Consider the following 18,491-nt stretch of genomic DNA (forward strand, 5'->3'; position numbering starts at 1 on the left):
TCACTCAGCACTGAAGCAATGAGCACTAGAAAGAATCCATGAGGAAATGGAAAAGCAGGATGTTGGAGCAGTCTCTGACTGCAGGACAGCAATGAAGGTAACACAGTCTTCCCAGGGAAGAAACCTTACCGGGTCATGAAGTTACAGAGCACAGCATGTTGCTTGGCATGAGGGTGTAATTACAGTGTGTTTAAGGGAGTTAATTCTGGGATTTCCATACTTTTGAGTGCTTAATTTACAGTACTGGTAATTTATCAGACATTCAGATTGTAAAGTGCCTGTTTCCTGTACATTGGCAGGTTGCATCCAGTAAGGACTACAAGTGTTGGTGTGATGGGTGTTTGCTCTCTGTTGGGTGGGATGAATTTGCTGGGACTATGCTTGAGCTCTCCTGACACGACCTCCTTCTCACACTCATTCAACTCAGCCAGGATGAAATAGCTCTGGTGACTGAAACTGGGGAAGATGCCCACATCACAGACAGGACCAATACATGCTGACAGAGCAGGACATGGCAGAAGTATCTGGTAGAGAGCAGGGACTTTGTTCAACACAGACATTCGCTTGACATCTCTTATCAGCACTGATTTCTACACAAAGGTCTTCAAACCCATGTGGGGAATGATAAGAAAATTGCTGCAATTGTCCAAATATTATAAGAAATTATTTGCATAAAATGCTACATGCGAAGCAGAAGCAATCTCAGTGGTTTACAGGAGGCTGAAGTTGGTAGCTGCTCTAGCCTTGATTTTTAAATAGCGCTATGCACTGAATGATTGTGCAAACAAGATGAGTGAGATGGATGGGGTGAGATGTAGTTTTGAATGTTACTGTCATAAGCCTGTAGCAAGCGAGAGGGCTTGAAAGGAAACTCCTGCACCCACCCTTGCTGAGGAAGCTAGTTACACAGGGGGACATGGATTTTGGTGGCAAAGGTGCTGGCTGCAGCTAAGGCTGAGAAATGGCCCATGTGCTCTCTGAGGAGCCCTTTTTTTTAATTTATTTTTTTTAATTTCATTTTTTTCCTTATTTAAACCCTGGAAACATAACATCCTACAGAGGCAGGATTCAACTTCTACCCTTTCCAATAGAGGTTTTTTCCCAGCCACTTCATATGGAAGGCTTGAATAATTTTCCTGAACTGCCCATCCCAAGGTCTTCCTATGCTCATCTTGCTTTGAACCTCAGATCTGCACCTTTCCTGCTGCAGTTGGAGCCTGTTGCTTCTTACCCTGCTCTGGCTGCACAGAAACCAACTGACCACCTTTTCCATTACAACATATGAAAGACTGCTCCTTCCTTCCCACCCACTTCCCACCCCCAAGACTCCTCTTTTCTAGGCTAAATGGACCCAACTTCTTCACTCCTTTCTCTTAGTGCAATATTTCTATGTATTTATCCTTTATATTGTTCTCTTCTGGACTATTCCACTTTTGGACCTGGGACTCTTAATGGGTACTGGCCCTGCACAGGCAGTACAGGACAGTGATCTCCTTTGCCTTGTCCCAGCACCCTAGACCTGTACCCAACTCCTTTGCGACACCTCTGTGCTGCTGGCAAAGCTTTGTTTCAATGCTCTGCAGCCCCTGGATTTTTCCCTGCTATTCTGCTGCCCTGGTCGGTTATTCCCCAGATCTTCTATCTACATCTTGCTTTGCTTTATATTTGCATTTGTTCTTGCTGAACTGCATCTTGCTGCTTTCAAACCATTTCTTCAGCAGTTGAGATCACATTAAGCCCAACCTCCGAAGTCCCTGCAGCCACTCCGTCCCGGAAGAACAGGACTGCCTTAAGCGTGCTGTTATTCAGAAGGGACAAATGCAGGACTGGATGGCTGCATACTTCCTTTCAAACTCTCTGGAACTAGACCTTCTCCATCAAGCTGCTGGTCCAGCAGTAACCTAACACTTGCGAGTTCATCCAATGCCACTGACTGGTGATTTCACTGCTACTATGATCGAGATCAAGAAACCTAAATGATCCCAGAGAGAAACTCGGGGGATGTTATTCACTGTAAATTTAGTCACCTATGTCAAGCACCAAGATTAGGAGAGTGCCTCCTGAGGCTCCCCCTCATAGCAGGGGAGAGCCTGGGGAGGGGCAGCAGGAAACCAGCTCCCAAGCCTGCAGCAGGTGCCCAGGGCAGCTCCCACAGAGCTGTGAGCAGGTGCTGGTGGAGCCATACTGGTCGTTTCTGCTGCTCTGGGTTGGGGGATTGCATCTCTGACCAGAGGAATGGCACGGGGCACTGCCTGTGAGGAGACAACATGGGTCCTGCCCAGCCCAGAGGAGCATTGTGAAGGCTCTGCCATCTTCCCACCAGGAGATACTGTCTCACAGCACACTTATTCACTCATAAGTGACAGGAATTCATCAGCACTGTAGCCAGTTTGAGGGCAAGGAGTGTATTCGGGCAAGGCAGAAAAAGGGATGTTCTCTTAGTCCCACTCAGCAAGACCAAGTGTCCAAACCCTCTCCCCTGCTATTGCTCTCTCCTGAGGTGTCTCCATCAGTTGTTAATAAAAGCCTAGCTCTGGGCAAACCAAGGTGCAACTCAAAACTTTCCTCCTGTGGATCAAAGAATAGCCTTTGCCATAGACATGTTCTGGACACTTTTGCACAGACTGTCCAGCTCCTGCCAGGACTCCCAGCTTCCCTGCACCACCTCCTGCCAACACACCTGCCACCTTCCCGATTGCCTCCCTTCAGATACTGGCCTTGCTAGATACAAAGGAAGGAATTCAGTTTATTTGCCCAATAATGGAACAAGGATATTTTTCTCTGAGGAAGAAGCTCCCTCCATCCTGCCCTGAGTAACAGCAGCATGCAGAGCAGGATGGGCCAGGCAGTCTCTGAGACCCACTCACCAGCAGAAGAGTGTGGTTTCCTCAGGAGAGTGGGAATCCAGCACTGTGCTTCCTGGAAAGGAAGTGCTGCTCAGGTTTGCAGAGTTCAGAGGAAGTGTAGCAATGCAGCAAGTGAATGGATCCTTCAACAGTTGTGCTGCTATCTGGTGCCTTGGGAAACCTGAACTCAATGCCCCTCATCTCACCAATGCCTTTAGCTACTCCATGCCTGGAGCCAGCCACACCAGAGGAGCCCTGCCTGCTACAGGGAGGCTGTACTGCCAGGAGATCAGGTCCCTCAGGGTGGTTCATGCCAAGCAAGCAAACCTTTGCAGCCATGTTAGAAAGTGTGGTGGATCCTAACATTTCTCTACAGCACACCAGGAGAAAAAATACACTCAAGGCTGTGAAATGTTCAGATAGTAGAGCCAAGGGTAGGGCACCAGTGCCACAGGATGTTTCTAAAGAGGGAAATGGGTCAAAATGGAGCAGTTTTGCTACTGGAGCAGTTTTGCTACTGGAGCTAAGCCAGACCATTTCACCAAGCCGCTCAGCCTGCAGCCAGCCCCATGTGGTCCTTTTTCAGCCCCACATTCACCCATGTGTTGGCTCTAGGGTAGTGGCAAGGATGGGAAGAAATGCCAGCAATGCCCATGCAAGTCCGCACTGCGTTCCAAGCATGTGTACTTTCTGTGCTGCAATATGGCTGCAAACCCAAAGCTGCCAATACTCTTGCTGTAGTGACCACTGCATCTCAAGTGCCCTTGCTGATGCCCTGCTGCTGAGACTTGCTAGCTGCTCCTTCTTTAGGCAGGAGAAACTCAAACAGAATACCAATATGCAACAAAAACCAGTAAGGAGGAACTGTGAATTGCTGTTTTCCACAGGAGAGGGTTGCTGTGGATGGGTTCATGCCTGTTTTTATATGTGCTCCTTACAGCGCATGTGAGAACATAGTCACTCCAAAGATATGTGCTCCTGTCTGAGAGTAAAGAGCCTATGTTGGTGTGTGGTCCTGGTTCATCCTGCTGGATCTGATAACATGAGCAGATGAGAAAATAAATGGTCCCTGCTTTGGCACTCCCTTCTCCTGCATTGTCATCTCCAGAGCCACTAGCACTGAAGCACTGCTGTCCCAAGGGCTGCTTGCATGTCTACAGTCTTCCAAGGTTCATGCTAAGGATGGAAGTAGTCCCACAGAGCACAGCCAGGGGACAAACAAGGGGATGCAAAGCAACTTCTCGTTGCTGCTGTCTGCATGGGCTGATCCATAGATCCTTACATTTACGGCACTTTAATTTGTCTGCCAGGGTTAATATTCCCCTTATGGGCCAGTGGTGACATACTGATGAATGTTCTAAAGTGCTAAATAGCTTTGCTTTATAGAAAATACTAGTCCTACCAAATCCAGTCCAAATATTCTATGATCCTGAGCCGCCTTCATAGGACTGGTGCTTCATCGAGCCATCTGCACAAACAGCATTTATGTGGCACCTGCTGAGGATACCCGTCCCCTCCTCAGGACCCACGTTAATGGTGTCGGGGATGGCAGGAGGCGATGGGTTTTGGGGAGATGTGTGGCTGCCTGGGAATTTCCCCAGCTGGCTTGGGGTGACCGAAGCTGCCTGGGCCTGGACTGAACCCCTACCTGCATGGGGCTGGCATGGCATGCAGTGCCTCTGGAATTTCTGGGGCTCCCAGCAGCACCTCCTCCGCACTGCCCTCCTTTGAGGGTCCAAGTTTCACAGCCAGAGCTGGGGCTTTTCTTCCTTTCCATCTCTGCTGTTTGTATCAGAGAAAACCCATCTTGTTGTTTTTCAACTGCCTGAAGGTGTTTTTCGGGGGTTTTTCAGGCTATTTTGAAGCTCATTTTTCCCAGATGTGCTTTTTTTTCTTCTTCTTTTTTATTAATTTTTTTTTCTTCTGTAACTTTTCTTCTTTGCCTTAAAGTTTCCGGCCACGTGACTTTCAGCTTACATCCCCGAGGTTCTGAGAAACCACAGGAGGCTGAGACCTAAAGGGAAGGTGCAGAGCCTCTGAGAGGAGAGGCAGCGAAAGTGTTGGAGTGTTGGGCAGGAGGACAGTGTGCTTCTGGGACTGGTGAGAGCAGGGAAGCCAGGGGCTATCTCAGGGGTGACAGAGGAGGGTGGGGAGAGGCAGAGAAGCAAGACAGAAGGCAGGCACACCAAGAGGACAAAGGAAGCTGAAGAGACCCTGGGAGCCAGAGCCAGGAGCCATGCCCCACAGCTCCGACAGCAGTGATTCCAGCAGCTTCAGCCAGTCTCCCCCTCCCAGCAAGCAGGTAAAGCAGGGACCTTCCCCAGGTCTCCCCAGATGGAGAGTCCTTTGGGGTGGGCCATGGATGGGTGGGATGTAGGGTGGCACCCACCATTGCTGTTTTCACAGCACAATATGGCAGAGCTTTCTAAGAACGGCTGTGGGGAGAGGGATCCAGGGCTCAGCCGAGGGCCCTGGCAGGAGCCCTAGCCACTGAGGTGGGTAAAGGAGGAGAGAGAAGACCTGGTTACCTGTGGCTGTGCCAGGGAAACTGGGGGGCCAGGACCCCAGGCATGGTGGATCCTGCAACACATGCCAGGCAGGCAGGAAGCTTCATCGTGAGAGTTGGTGCTCTGGCAAGGAGCCTGTGCAGGCACCTCCTGTCCATGAACTGGGGCAGCTCAGGGCCCTGACACTTTGGATCTCCTTTCTCTTCTGTTCAGCCTCAGAGATTTTTCATCTCAGTAATGCTTGACAGAGGGATTTTGGTTTGTTGCATGGTGTACTTTAATGCAGGTCTTTTGCTGGCAGATACTGACACAAATCCAAGATGTTCCCACTGCCTTTTCTGGCTAAGCTTTATTATATCTGTCATTTGCCATTTCTCTAAGGCTGGCAACAATGGCAAGTACCTGAGACTTTGCTCAGAAATCTTGGAGATGATCAGGGCAGATGATTTTTGGTTTACAACCAAGGATGAGGAGGCATCCTTGTAGAGAAAGGGATAAAGCACAGAGTTTGCCAAAGGATAGGGACTGGACTTCATGAAGAACCTGCAAGATGCTGTATCTGAGACATTTTCAGGGTCTTGAAAGCAAGGACAAAACGGTTAGGTTCAAAGAAAAAAAATCTTGGGCGGGGGGAGGGGGGAGAGGATGTGGACAGATTGATGGGCTGGGAAGATAACTTTTGTGGCTGACTTTTGTAGTCTTGTGGAGAAGTGGTGGTGTGAATATTAAAGAGTCCACAAAAGGGGCAGTGCAATATGAAAATAGAAGATGAAAGAGACTGTTTGACAGTTTCAACTGTCAGAAGGCAGCAGAAGGACCAGATCTCAGCAGAGAATGGCTGGTCTGTGAAGCTCATGATCTGGAGCCTGGAGACCTGTTCTCCCCTTCCAAAGGAAGTGTTGCAGTCAGCATTGCAGGCATTGCTATCAAGGGAATCCAGGAAAGAGCAAGCACAGAGATCAGAGAGCTGAAGCAAATGAGATCTGAGTTAAAAACAAAAGCTCTGAGTCTGTCTAGTCAAACAAAGCAAAGGCCACATTGCATTCGGAGGGTCCACAAGAAATAAAGCTTGAGGGAGAAGGGTGATGGAGAGAGGAGGGACCTACAGGGGTGAAAGGAGGAAAACACAGACTGTATCTTTGGAAAAAACGGTTTATCTGAGGATCTGAAATGTCCACATTGCCATTACCCTGCAGAGAGACAGGGAAGGGAAAGGTTTTCTGAACGAGAATTCAAATTGTCTCTCTTCCAGAAGGAGGTCCTTACTCTGGTCCATCAATCCATATCCCAGGCCTGGGTGTTGGTGAAGGGAGAGTAGTCATTTCCTAGCAGTACTGGGATGCCTAAGGGTATCAGATGTGCCCCTCCTGGACAACGAGGGTGCCAAAACCATCACGTCCCTGGGCTATGGCTTTATCCTGGTATGGAGGGTGTGTATCTCATGTCCTGTGCTTCAATCATGTTATCTGCTGTGTCCCCTTCCCACTTACTGCCCTGCAGGAGAAGGGTGAGGGAGGGAATGCCCCAGTTATTTCTATGGCTTGTTTCCCTAGGACTCTTCTGATGACATGAGAAAAGTCCAAAGGAGGGAGAAGAATCGTATTGCTGCCCAGAAGAGCCGCCTGAGGCAGACTCAGAAAGCAGACACACTGCACTTGGTGAGCACTCCCACTCTTCTTTGTCCTCAGTACTGAGGGCTTACATAGGACACAATGTGCTTTTCCCCTGGGACTTGGTGTGGAGATGCTCAGTGTAAGCAGGACAGGAGAACTGAGGCCAGGGCAGGATGTAGGAGTTAGCACTCACAGCAAGAGCACACAGCCCAGGACAACTGCCACTGAAGCATTTAGTTTTGCATCTAGTTTTGAATCCATCTTTATCTCTCAGTCTTTCATTACTGATTTCCTTTTCCAGTCTCTTCTGACTGAGTCACTCAGAAGCTCTTTGAAAGCACAGTCTCACCTGGGCTGAATTTCCCTGGGTTTATGATTCATGCCATCATTTATGCAGAGATGTAACAGCATACAAGGATGCTTTTCTGTGGCACTCTGGGCACCCTTGCAGCTCTTCTTGGTGTGAAGAATTAGATGTCTGCTTTTCAGAAGGGATGGCCACTTCTGGCTGTGTGTGTTTGGGCAGGAGTATATGGTCAGTGTCAGAGCACAGGGGCTGAGATCCTTTGAATTTTGCACGGTGATAAGTGCAGTCCCATATGTTTTGGGCTACCGGCGGGCAGGATGAAGAACACACAACCTGCAGTGGACAGAGACCATCTTTATCCCTGCACTGGCTTGGCTGTCATTTGAAAAGTGGTAGTTGAGCTCATGTTCAAAAAACCATCCTTTGACTTAGCAATCTTCATGTTCCCCCATATCCCAATTTTTGGGAATAATTCTTGAGAATTCAGTCCTGAACCTTCCTCCTCACATAGTGGCCCCATCGCATGGTTGGAGTTGGGTTTAAGGCAGAGATTTCACTCTTTTCTCAGTAAGTGATGATCGTTCTAGAGCTGACATGGCTCTAGGCTGGTTGCATTACATCTGCCAGCAGCAGTGGCTCTGGGTGACTGTGCCTGAGAGGGGTAAAGAAATACCCTTTCCTTGGGGTCAGTGCTCTCTCCAAGGTAATCCTAGAGGTAGATATGGGCTCTGTTCCTTCCCCAGGAAAATCCCACCTAGCTGTGCACCGAGAATTGGACTGCTTTTCTTAGAGCAGATAGCAAATCATATAAGATTACTACTGCTCAGCTGGCATTGATAGCACACAGTCCTTGCCTTCCCATGGGGATGGGAGCAGCAGAGCTAAGTCCTGGATCCTGACAGACAGATATAAAAATGCAGAGAAGCAAGTAGAGGATGGATGGTGAGTTTCTGCTAGTTTTTTTTTCCATTTCCTGGTGGATAGTGAACACCTGCTGCTCCTGGGTTTATTCCCTGAGTGCTCTTTGCCTTTGGTCGATTCTGAATCAGGGACTTTGGTTCCTTGAAGTGGTTCTGCCCAGAAAAGCATGGCTTAGCTTAAGCTATGGTGGTATGAAAGGAGCCAGCAGCTCCATCTGACCCAGGGTTTTGTAGTTTGTGTTTTGAGAGGAATGAGTCATGGGGAGGCTGGAGCTCCCAGCCTCTGGGTGATTCCCATCAGTTCCTGAGTTCCATAGCAGTCATGATTTCCAAAGCATTTGGTCATGTCCTTGACATGCTGTGTGACTCCTGCAGTGACAGCAGCTGTAACTGGTAGGTGTGTTTCACCCGTGTGCAGAGAGCCATCAGAAGTCAGCATGGCAGTGGAGGGGTGAGCAGAGGGATGACATGTTCACTTTGCCAAGGTGATGGTGCAGCTTTCCAGGGCCTCAAAGTGCTGAGTCCTGCTTTAGCTGTCTCGGCTGAGATTGCAAAGCCTGCTGCTGCATCCTCCCTCCCTCCTCTGGTCCTGCCCAGGCTTCTGGCTCCATGGTCAGTTGGTGCCTGCGATGCTCCAACCTGGAGCTGGCTGAACTTCACAAGGTGAGGCAGCAAAGGCTTCGATGCTCTCAGTATCCTTGAGATGAGGGTGAGCATCTTTATTAACCCCTTTGTTGTTATTCTCATTAATAACAGTATTGATTCAGTTCTTCTGAGGCCTCAGTTTCTCTTTTCTTCTGACTCAAGTGTCTTCCCCTCCTCCCCACCGTGCCACTGCTTTCCCCGGCTGCTAGCAGGAAGCAGTGAGTCTCTTCTTTCCAGGGCAATGACAGGTTTCCTGTGACAGGTGGTTTTCTGGTTAAAGACGGCGGTTATTCAGCTCGCTCTCCCCCGGGGGCTGGGCTGCCCGGGAAGCACCCGGAGATGTGCGTGTGCATGAGAGGGAGCGAGAAAGCCTGGGCGGGAGCAAGCCACAGTCACTTCTCGTAAGTCAGCACTGGGGAGCGTGTCTGGGGCCGCCAGCATCGCACTCGCACCCGGCCTGGCCAGCTGGGGGAGGAGGGTTTGCCCAGGCAGGGCTCTGTGACGAATTTACCAGAAATATGTCATTCTGGAAATTCTGTGGGGCAGAGAGGCGCAGGACCACAACCCCCCTGTCCCTAGCTCATTGGCTCCCACACTGAGGAAGCTCCCGTGGTTTTGTGTCCTCAGGAGAGCGAAGACTTGGAGAGGCAGAACGCTGCCCTGCGCCGGGAGATCAAGCAGCTGACAGAGGAGATGAAGCACTTCACCTCGATGCTGAGCTCCCATGAACCACTCTGCTCCATCCTGACATCCCCTCCACCGCCCCCAGAAGTGCTTTACGCCACACACTCCTTTCACCAGCCCCACATTAGCTCCCCACGCTTCCAGCACTGAGCTGGAAGTAGGACGACAGCCTGCCAGCTCCACTGATGGCAAGAAGTAACTTCATGGGGCTCGTTTTTCCATCCAAGGGAAGGAATTGGACAAGTGGACATTCCTTCTTAAAGTGTGTACTCTGAGTGACTTGCCTAAGACTTACTTCCTGTGCAGAAATGGCAGAGCCACCACAAAGCATCTTGGGACAGTTTCCAGCTTGGATCCTGAGAAGAGGAGGCAGTCACAAAAGGGCACCAACCCCCTTCTGTGGTGCTTGTTTGGGCACACTCACAAGAGCGTGCAGCACCGACAGCCTCCATAAGAGTGGCTGGATGTGACATGCAACAGCTGGAGCTACAGGAAGAGGAATGGGAGCAGGGGTGGAGGAGGTTGGGGGCCACAGAGTATCAGGGGAAAACTGGTTTATTTTTGTAAAATAAAGATTGAAAATTCTTAACTCTTTGTTTCCAAAATAAGGTCTGAGTGAATCCTGGCATGATACAGTGAAGACACAGGTGGCAGGACAGGGAGAGCTAGGAGTCCAAGAAACAGCCCTGCATATGCAGAGGTCTAATCCAGGGCCAGCAACTGCAGCCTCACATTTAGAATGGGGGCCCATGTGCATAGGCTAGGCAGGCTGAGGAGCAATGGTTTGTGAAGTGATGGGGTCCCTGGGGAGGATGGGTCCCTCCGTGCTGTAGGGCTGGACTTGGCTAATGAATCTGATGTGCCATGTAACATCACAGGTCTCTTCCCGGCTGACCCTCTTGGCTCCCTGCTACTGATGGCTATACCTCCACATGTTCCCCTTGCATGAGTGGAGGTGCACTGCCATATCATGGTAGCTCACATGCAGCTTTTGGTGGGCTGGTGGAGCCTTCAGGCATGGAGGGAAGTGGTGATGCTGTGCTGGAGTGCACAGGAGAAGCAGGACCTAGCAGGACTCTTGCTTCAAGGCACCCTGCTAAGGTATGTAGCTGTAGCCTATGCTGTTTCCCCTTGCCCACCAGTCACAGCTCTACAGAAGACTACTGCACTACCTCATGCATTGAAACAGATGAAACCTGAAAGGTCAGAGAAGATTAGGTTGGTACTGCTGGGTATGATCTACTGGAAAACACAAACTGGTCCATACAGATGGTCTCTACACCTTATACCAGCCAGCAGTCACCTACCACCCCCACTCTATACACAAAGCTGAGGCCCACCTGCTGGTGCAGGTCCTGTTGCTAATGGTGGCTCAGGACTGCTGCCATCTTAAAGGAACATCAGCTGCAATTTTTTCAGCACAAGCAGTGCTGTTGACGCAGGCTTTTAAATGAGAGAAATAGATTCAATTCGTAGATATCCTTCTTTCAGGCACAGGGAAGCAGCATATTTCATGGGGTTTGGTCCATCATCTGCCAGTGCTGAGGCAATGGGCAATTGCACTGGCCCTCCCTGTCTGTGCAGGTCTGCCCCTTGCCCCGAGGAGGATGTGCACACATAGGGAAGGATGGTGGTTATTCCAGGCAGGCAGCTGGGTTTCTGCGTACAGGACATGCAGAATACATCTACAAGAACAATTTCATTGTGTCTTACACCAGCCCTCTGTGCTAGATCTCACACCAATAGGCTTCATTCCATCCACTGATTCAACAAATAGAGCTGCCGATCCTTGCACAGGCCATGCTTTGAGTCACCCAGGCTACACAGGCCCTTCCCAAATCCCTTCTCTGGGATTTGTCCTTTCAAGCCTGAGAGAGACAACTGTCCTCCAGCTCTAGAGGACTTTGTCTTTACAGGCTCTGCTTCTGCTCCTTCAGCTTCTGGTAGATTTTCTCCTGGATTCTTCACTTGGTGTTCCTCAGGGCTCTGATGGTTCCATATTTTCTGGGTTACAGTCACAGAAAAAAGCTTTGGCTACCTTCCTTGGGGTTTGCTGTGCAGGGAACTGCAGGCTCACACTCCTCACTGAAGGATGCAACAGAATCCTAGCACAGCTTGCACTGACAACACAGTGTCACCTAGAACAAGAGATCTCCATCCTTGTTGTGCCCTTTGTGTTTTCTCATGCCTATAAAATGCTAAGCTTGGTTTTAACTGCAGATGGAGAAGGTCCTACACTGATGTATATGTCAACTATGCCCACGCAGACATGAAGCCAATATTTTTGCTGCAGAGCTGTCGAGGTCTGAGATCCTTCATACTGGGTGGGGCTCACATAATGCCCACAGAATTGCTAGACTACTCACTGGTAACGTCTCAGACTTATTACTGCGACTCAGAACGAAAATAAGCGGTAAGTGGTGAGACTGGAAGACAGGTTTGCAACAACATCCTCTCCAAAACTTAAACAATGTTCTTGGCATCATCAGTTAAGCTGTCTCTCCTCTGCATGGCTGGATGTGAGCTGGAAGGCCTCCTAGCAGCAGCACTATGCTCAGCCATTTTGGCCAAACACTGGGTGTTCTGCTGGTGCTAGGAGACATATCTTCCAATCTGACTTGTCTTTGCCCCAGGCTTGCCCTCAAAAACCTGATCACAGAGGATGATCTGCACGGTTCAAGCCTGTTTTGACTTCTGTTTGCTTATAGTGATTGTGAGGTGTCGGAGGCAGTCTCTCTTTGTTATGAAGAATGATTCTCCTGGGGGAATGTCCTTATCACCCAAGCAGCATGGGACAACATATCCTTTCAGAACCATTAGCCCTTTCAACCAGTGGCTGAGAAGAGATCTTTTCCTGAGGCTACTTGCAGAGCTGCACAAGCTGCTTATTTAGGCTGTGTGAGGAGATTCTTTCACTTCTGTACCGGCGCTGTCTCTTGCTTCTTTTTCCTGGGCTCCGGGCCTCTACTCTCCACTCTTCAAGCAACTTCTTTTAGATTTCGAAGTAGCCAAGTGCCTGTTCTTCGGTGTGGCCCTCGCTGTCCTCAAATGAACTGTAAATGAGCCTAAAAGAGGAGCAAAGGGCAGGGAGGTGGCCAGGGCAATTATCGCCGATTGCTTTCGATTGTCTGCTCCTACCAGCAGTGCAATTCCTTTCGACATTCATTTCCACGGCGTCTGGCATTTCTCAAGTGCTGTGTTACCTGGCCATGCCCAGCCTCCAGGACCACTGTCCTGCTGGCTATTCCAAGGGAAGGGGATACTTCTGGGAACACAACTGGATAAACCGGGTGATAGCTGGTCCTGTGGCAGCCTGTCCCTACCCAGCAGGATGTCAGCGCCTGTCTATTGCGCTACCCGACCCTCACTGAAAACCTCTCTCCAAGCAGTACATAGATAAGGGGTCACAGGAGGTTGAGAGACTCTTTCCCAGCCGGGGAAGGCCAGTCAGGGAGGGAGACAGCTCTTCTGCGAGCACAGCCTGCCGAAACACTGCTTGCGTGCTGGCCTCTGCTGGGCGAAAGCTGAGCGCTCCCAGCCTGCACCTGCACTCTTCTTGGTAGAGTCGGTTTGAAGGTTGTTTGTTAGCCTGGCTATTGCCAGACTAGAGGGAGGACTGAGCGGCTCAAGGCTAATGTGTGTGATGGCAAGTGTTGGGTAACGCTGCCTGAAGGGGATGTCCATGTCCAAGTGGAAGACCTAATCTACGGTCTCCCTTAGCCAAGGATCTTGTTCTTGGCCCAGGGACCTGTTCTGCTTTGTGGTCCCAGCATGTTTCCATTGTTGCATGAGGGTATGGGGAGCTTGGCTTGGTGTTCCCCACCTTCCCCAGCTCCCGAGGGGCTTGCAGAGGTGTTTGCAGGCATCACTGGGCTGGATGTGGGGGCTGAGCCTGAAAAGCATCACAGGTGGAGGGAGCTACTTGCTAAAATAAACAGATCTGACTGCAGCCCTGATTAACTATAATCACCTTCACCAAGACCTGAGATAAGAATGGTAGATTTCAGTGTTTTGATATCCAGAAAGGCTTTTGTAGAAGCACTTGAGCTGTATTTGTGCCCAGCAGCCATGTCCCTGGGGCTCTGCTGCATACTGGGCAAAGCCAGCCGGAACCGAGCGCAGGTGTAATGTGGCACTGTGAGGCAGCTGCCAAGGGTGCTTTTCCAGCCTTAGTGACCATTGCCTGCACATTCACTTGCTGACTGGTGTCTTCTTTGCAGAGAAAACAGAGATGTGTGGCAAACATCTGCCACAAGCAGAGGATGGAGAAGGCAACTGTGGAACAAGAGAGTTACATTTTCCTTTATGGCCTTTACCAAATTTCAATATCTCCCATGGATCGAGGCATCCTGGCAACTGTGCAGAAGGATAGCAAGTCATGAAGCACAGGGGGTGTTGTAACTTTCTCTCTTTCCGTCTCCCTAAAATCACAGGCTCAGCACTTTCCAAGCCATCCGTATCAGCATTTCAGGCATGCTTTTATGGTAAGATAAATAAAGACAGGACATTCAGTGCTGACACAATCTTAACATATCTCTCCCGATGCAAAGCCCAGGGCAATCTTTTATGCCTGGTATTCCCTTTCTGCTTCATACTCCTCAGCTCAGCTGCAGGCTCTCCGTGTGGCAGGTGCCAAGGTGGGGAGACACAGAGCTAGCCAGTCCAGGGGAAGGTGCATTCATTCCACAGTATGAGGCTGTTATGAACTTAGCTGTCATCGCTGTGATGCCCTTTCTCTAAACTGATTCACATGTGAATTTTTCTTCTTGAGGGGTACAAAAAGGGTAATACCCAAGCACAGTTTGCATGGAGTCAGAAGTAGAGGCACATCTTCCATTTGGCAAAGGACAGAATAAGCAGCTCTGTTGCCCATTTTGCTGTGGCTCCAAAGTATTTATGCACTTGTTTTACAAATCCCATCTCAGAATTCACTTCTGTTAGAGCTGCCAGCCTGCATCAGCGAGAGGATAATCTGCTGCATACTGGACCAAAGCAGCAGCCCACAAAAGAGACCCTCTCTCTGCTTCTTACAATGATCATAGTGTCCAAAGCAGCACTTGTCATACAAGAATTGCTGCCTGGATGCTAATATTTCAGCACACACACATCAAAGAAGATCAGGAATCACTGCTAAGAGACAAAGCATTTTTATAAATCACAAGCTGTCAAGAAGAGAAAAAGCAAAGCACGGCATGAAATGGTGAGACTTTTCCTAGCAAACATCACTGTGCTCACTTTGTCTGGGTTCTGCCATGGTTTTGGCACCTCATTGATTAGCAATCCGGAGGGGATTTGAGCAACATGGGTATACATAAAGTTTTTTTGGGTTAATAAAAAAATCTACCCTACTAAATGGTAGGGAATGTGTATTCATTGCTTACCAGGGCAGAGCTACAAAATTACATGAGACTGTAATTTTTCTTGCAGCTGAGGTTGCAGACAGCAGCTCCTGAAAGTCCTACTGCTTCAGACATCCATGCAGAGAGAGCACACATTCTTCCCAACTTCTGCACCAACCAGCTCTGTGCTCTTTTCCTAAGATGCAATCAACTTTTCTGCCCTTACAACAGAGATGGTTTGGTGTCATGATCCTCAGGACTTTTCCCAAGTTTGTCTCTTTTGCTGCAGTGTGAGTGGGAGAAAGAAGAGGCACATGCCTGAGTTTAGCAGTGAGACCATGCACATTTCCAGCACATTTTATTATCAATTGATGTCAACTGCAAGAAATAGAAGATGAAAACCTTTTTTTATGTCATTGGCATGAACTAATATGACTCACTGAAATGGAGGCTGGAGAATGCTGAGTAAGAAGGGCTTATAAACTTAGAGCTTTGGTATTTGGGGTTAATCTGTGACCCTGATCTGTACTGGGGATGAAAATCTAGACTGTGGCTGAGTTTTAAGTCTAACTAGATCTTTTTCACTTCTTTTACTCTGATTTTCATGTCTCATGTGTGTGCCTGGTACACAGCAGAGGAGTGAGGTGGGTTTGCTCAAACGACAGAGCTTATGCACAGCTTTCCACACAGCTGTCTATATCTCCACAACTTTTCAAAAGCAAGAGTTGAGAGCTGGGCTGAGATGCTCAAGAAGCACAGCAGACTAACAACAGTTAATACAGTTTTTGGATTAGAGCCGGTTCTCATCCGGCCAGATCAGAGATGGGGCAGAGCAAGTTGATATCTGTTCGCAGAAAGCCATGTAGAGATAGCGTAACTGCCCTGACTCTGGAAAGGTGTGCACTAACCAAAAACTGGCACTTCAGAGGTACCATGCATGCAAGTGCTCTTCCATGCTGCACACTCCTTTTTACACCTTTTTCTTGCTGCAAAAAGGCAGCAGTGAATTAGCACTTCAGTCATGCCTTCCCATGTACTCTTTGCAGTTCAGACCTGTATGATTTATCCACACAAACATCACACCTGAACTAGACAGAGTTAAATTAAGGTCACTGCTGTGTTAAAGCCAGGCTCTGAACAGGGAGATTGGATTTGCAAAGAGGTGGTATTTCAGGCTGCTGTTGGGAAAGCCCTTGCAGCCCAGGCTGGAAGGTATCAGACTGGAAAAACAGTCACGCCCCTGGCAGGACCACAGGCAAATCACCCAGGCAAATTACCGTAACTCCTTGTGCCCCTGTAAAATGGATGTAGGTGATGCATCCCCAGTGAAGCTCTTAGAGAGCAAGAGCTGCACATGAAATATGCTGAAGGGGAGCAAAACATTATTTCCCTTCCTTGAATTATACTTTTGAAAGGCCTTAAACTTTGAACAGGATATGTTTGGTGCTCAAAGTCAGCGCCTGCACAACTTTGGTGGTTCTGAGGTCCGCAGTCTTCTCTAGATGAGATTTTAGAGTGTGCAACCAAGCCATTGTGTTTTGTGTAGAGGAAGGTAATTTTTGCAAAATTCTGACTGCTGAAGAGGTTGCATACTGCATTGCAATGAGTGGAGTTGTTAATCACTGTCTATGTACCCAGATCTTTACACTAGAAATGTAACAGGAAAGATTCTTAAGGGTTTAGGGTGTATCTAATCTACAGTAATAAACTAATCCACAGCATTTATAAGCTGTATACTGGGTCCTGCTTTCTGGTGGCACTTGGGATGCAGAAAGGAATAGGTGCCAGCAGAGGGCTCACAGCCTTCCCTGCTCCGTAGGGGAACACTGCTGGCTTTGTCCAGCACCGCAGCCCTGCCACGGACTGCACCGTGTGTCTCCAGCTGAGGACTGCATCCAAGTGTGACCCAGAAGTAAGTAGCTCTGCCAGCTATTTGAGTCTTGCCATTTGGTCTTATGATACAACTACCTGACCTCTGAAGAATTCCACTAAAGCAGTTTGGGTGTTGAACCCAATATGAAACCTTTTCCCTCCACTAACCCTGTGATGTCTGTTGTGAAAGGTTGTATGGGATATCTGCTGACAGCTCCTCTAGACCTAAACGCTATCAGTCAAAATGCAATAGAGCTGCCCAAGAGCTGCACTAGTTAGGCTTTGTAAGTGCAATGATGAAATTTAGAGACAGAAATCACAAGGCTGCAAGTTTGAAAGCAAGGGACATCCTGTGATCCTTTGAGCTTAGATACTTCGCATTTAAATGGAGCCTAAAGAACTGCATAAGTGGAAGATTCAGTAGATCCTCAAATACCTGCTTTTCCCTAGCAACTTTCATTTTTTTCCATCTACTCCTTGGACCTCTGATCCAGTATGGGGTAGAAAAGACATCAAGGAATTATTCTTTTCACAATAATTTTCTACAGTGCTTTCTGCACAACTTCCAAGCCAATTTCCACCACCCATTCATATTGTCTTGCTTGTCATTGAGCCCTGTTGCCATGCAGAAATCAGGAAGCTGGATTATCATTGCCACCATTATCCCCAGCATTTATACTTATTGGGTGGGCTTTGAGAATAACGAGCTTGTTGGAAGGCAAGTTCTTCAGTCCTTACAGAATGTAAAGGAATTTCATATACTCATTGGTCATAAAGGCAGCATATATTGCAAGAGAGTCAGATGTTGGATTTCTTGACATCAGTAGGGAAGATTACAGAGAGGTTAGGCTCTATCTGATGGCCTGTACCATTACATTTAATGTGGGTCTTTCTTCTGCCTCTGGTTTAATGCCTTCCAACCTTCACAGATACTTTTGGCTACAGGATTCTATAAGCTTTTTAGCACTTATGTTTATCTCCATGTAAAGGAGATTTCTCTCTAGCTTTAAAATCCACTTCAAGGGGTTGTCCTGAAATATAAATAATTTTTCATGGCTAAGAAATTTTTATATAAAGATGCTCTGATGAGGGAAATCCAAAAGCAGCTGCTCTGTTGCTTCAAGAAGGAAAAGAGGCTCATGTGAGTAGAAACAGATGTGGCAATGGGGAGAGGAAGAAATGCAAAGCACAGGGATTTTGTTTTAGTCTAGAAATTGGCAAATTGTGTAAAGGGGTGATTGAACAGTTCACAGAACCAGAAACAAAACAAATCAGCCTTGAAATCAGAGGACAGGAGTTCTGGGAAGCGTAGGCCTATAGGCATGAAAAATACTTGTCTGAATAGGCTTTGGGGAGCCAGGGTTGCTTCCCTGTCTGGCTCAAAATCAATTGACAGGCTGGGCACTTTCATGCATCTGTTTTCAGGTGTTATTTTCAGCAGGGTCTGTGTTTTAGTCATTCTTGATTTACCATTTTACTTTTCTGATAGGATTAAGACATTGGAGCAAATGACTCCTTACTTGGCAGGCTCTGACTTGCTACAGACTATGTTGGTAACGAATAAAAGGATTTTTGAGAGAAATTTAGGAGCTCAAGGTGGGGCTAAAACAAAACACAAGATGATAGACTGTTTCTGACCCCAGTCTGGAGTAGGGCTGGTGGGAGGCAAAGGATCAAACTTGTGTTTCTTAATTGTCTCCCATATAGCTAAAGATTTGTCTATGTGTGTGTTGTTTCTTTAGTCACGTGTAAAGAAAT

General features: G+C 48.3%; 1 protein-coding gene across 1 annotated transcript; it reads left to right on the forward strand.

The window, feature by feature from the left end:
- BATF (basic leucine zipper ATF-like transcription factor) lies at nucleotides 1–10,111 on the forward strand. Its single transcript, XM_032691553.1, has 4 exons — nucleotides 1–97; nucleotides 4,797–5,148; nucleotides 6,907–7,011; nucleotides 9,466–10,111. The coding sequence occupies exons 2-4, from the start codon at nucleotides 5,083–5,085 to the stop codon at nucleotides 9,670–9,672; spliced, it is 378 nt and encodes a 125-aa protein (XP_032547444.1). The 5' UTR covers nucleotides 1–97; nucleotides 4,797–5,082; the 3' UTR covers nucleotides 9,673–10,111.
- The last annotated feature ends 8,380 nt before the right edge of the window (nucleotides 10,112–18,491 follow it).

Source organism: Chiroxiphia lanceolata, chromosome 6 (assembly GCF_009829145.1).
Source record: "Chiroxiphia lanceolata isolate bChiLan1 chromosome 6, bChiLan1.pri, whole genome shotgun sequence".
Taxonomy (NCBI): domain Eukaryota; kingdom Metazoa; phylum Chordata; class Aves; order Passeriformes; family Pipridae; genus Chiroxiphia; species Chiroxiphia lanceolata.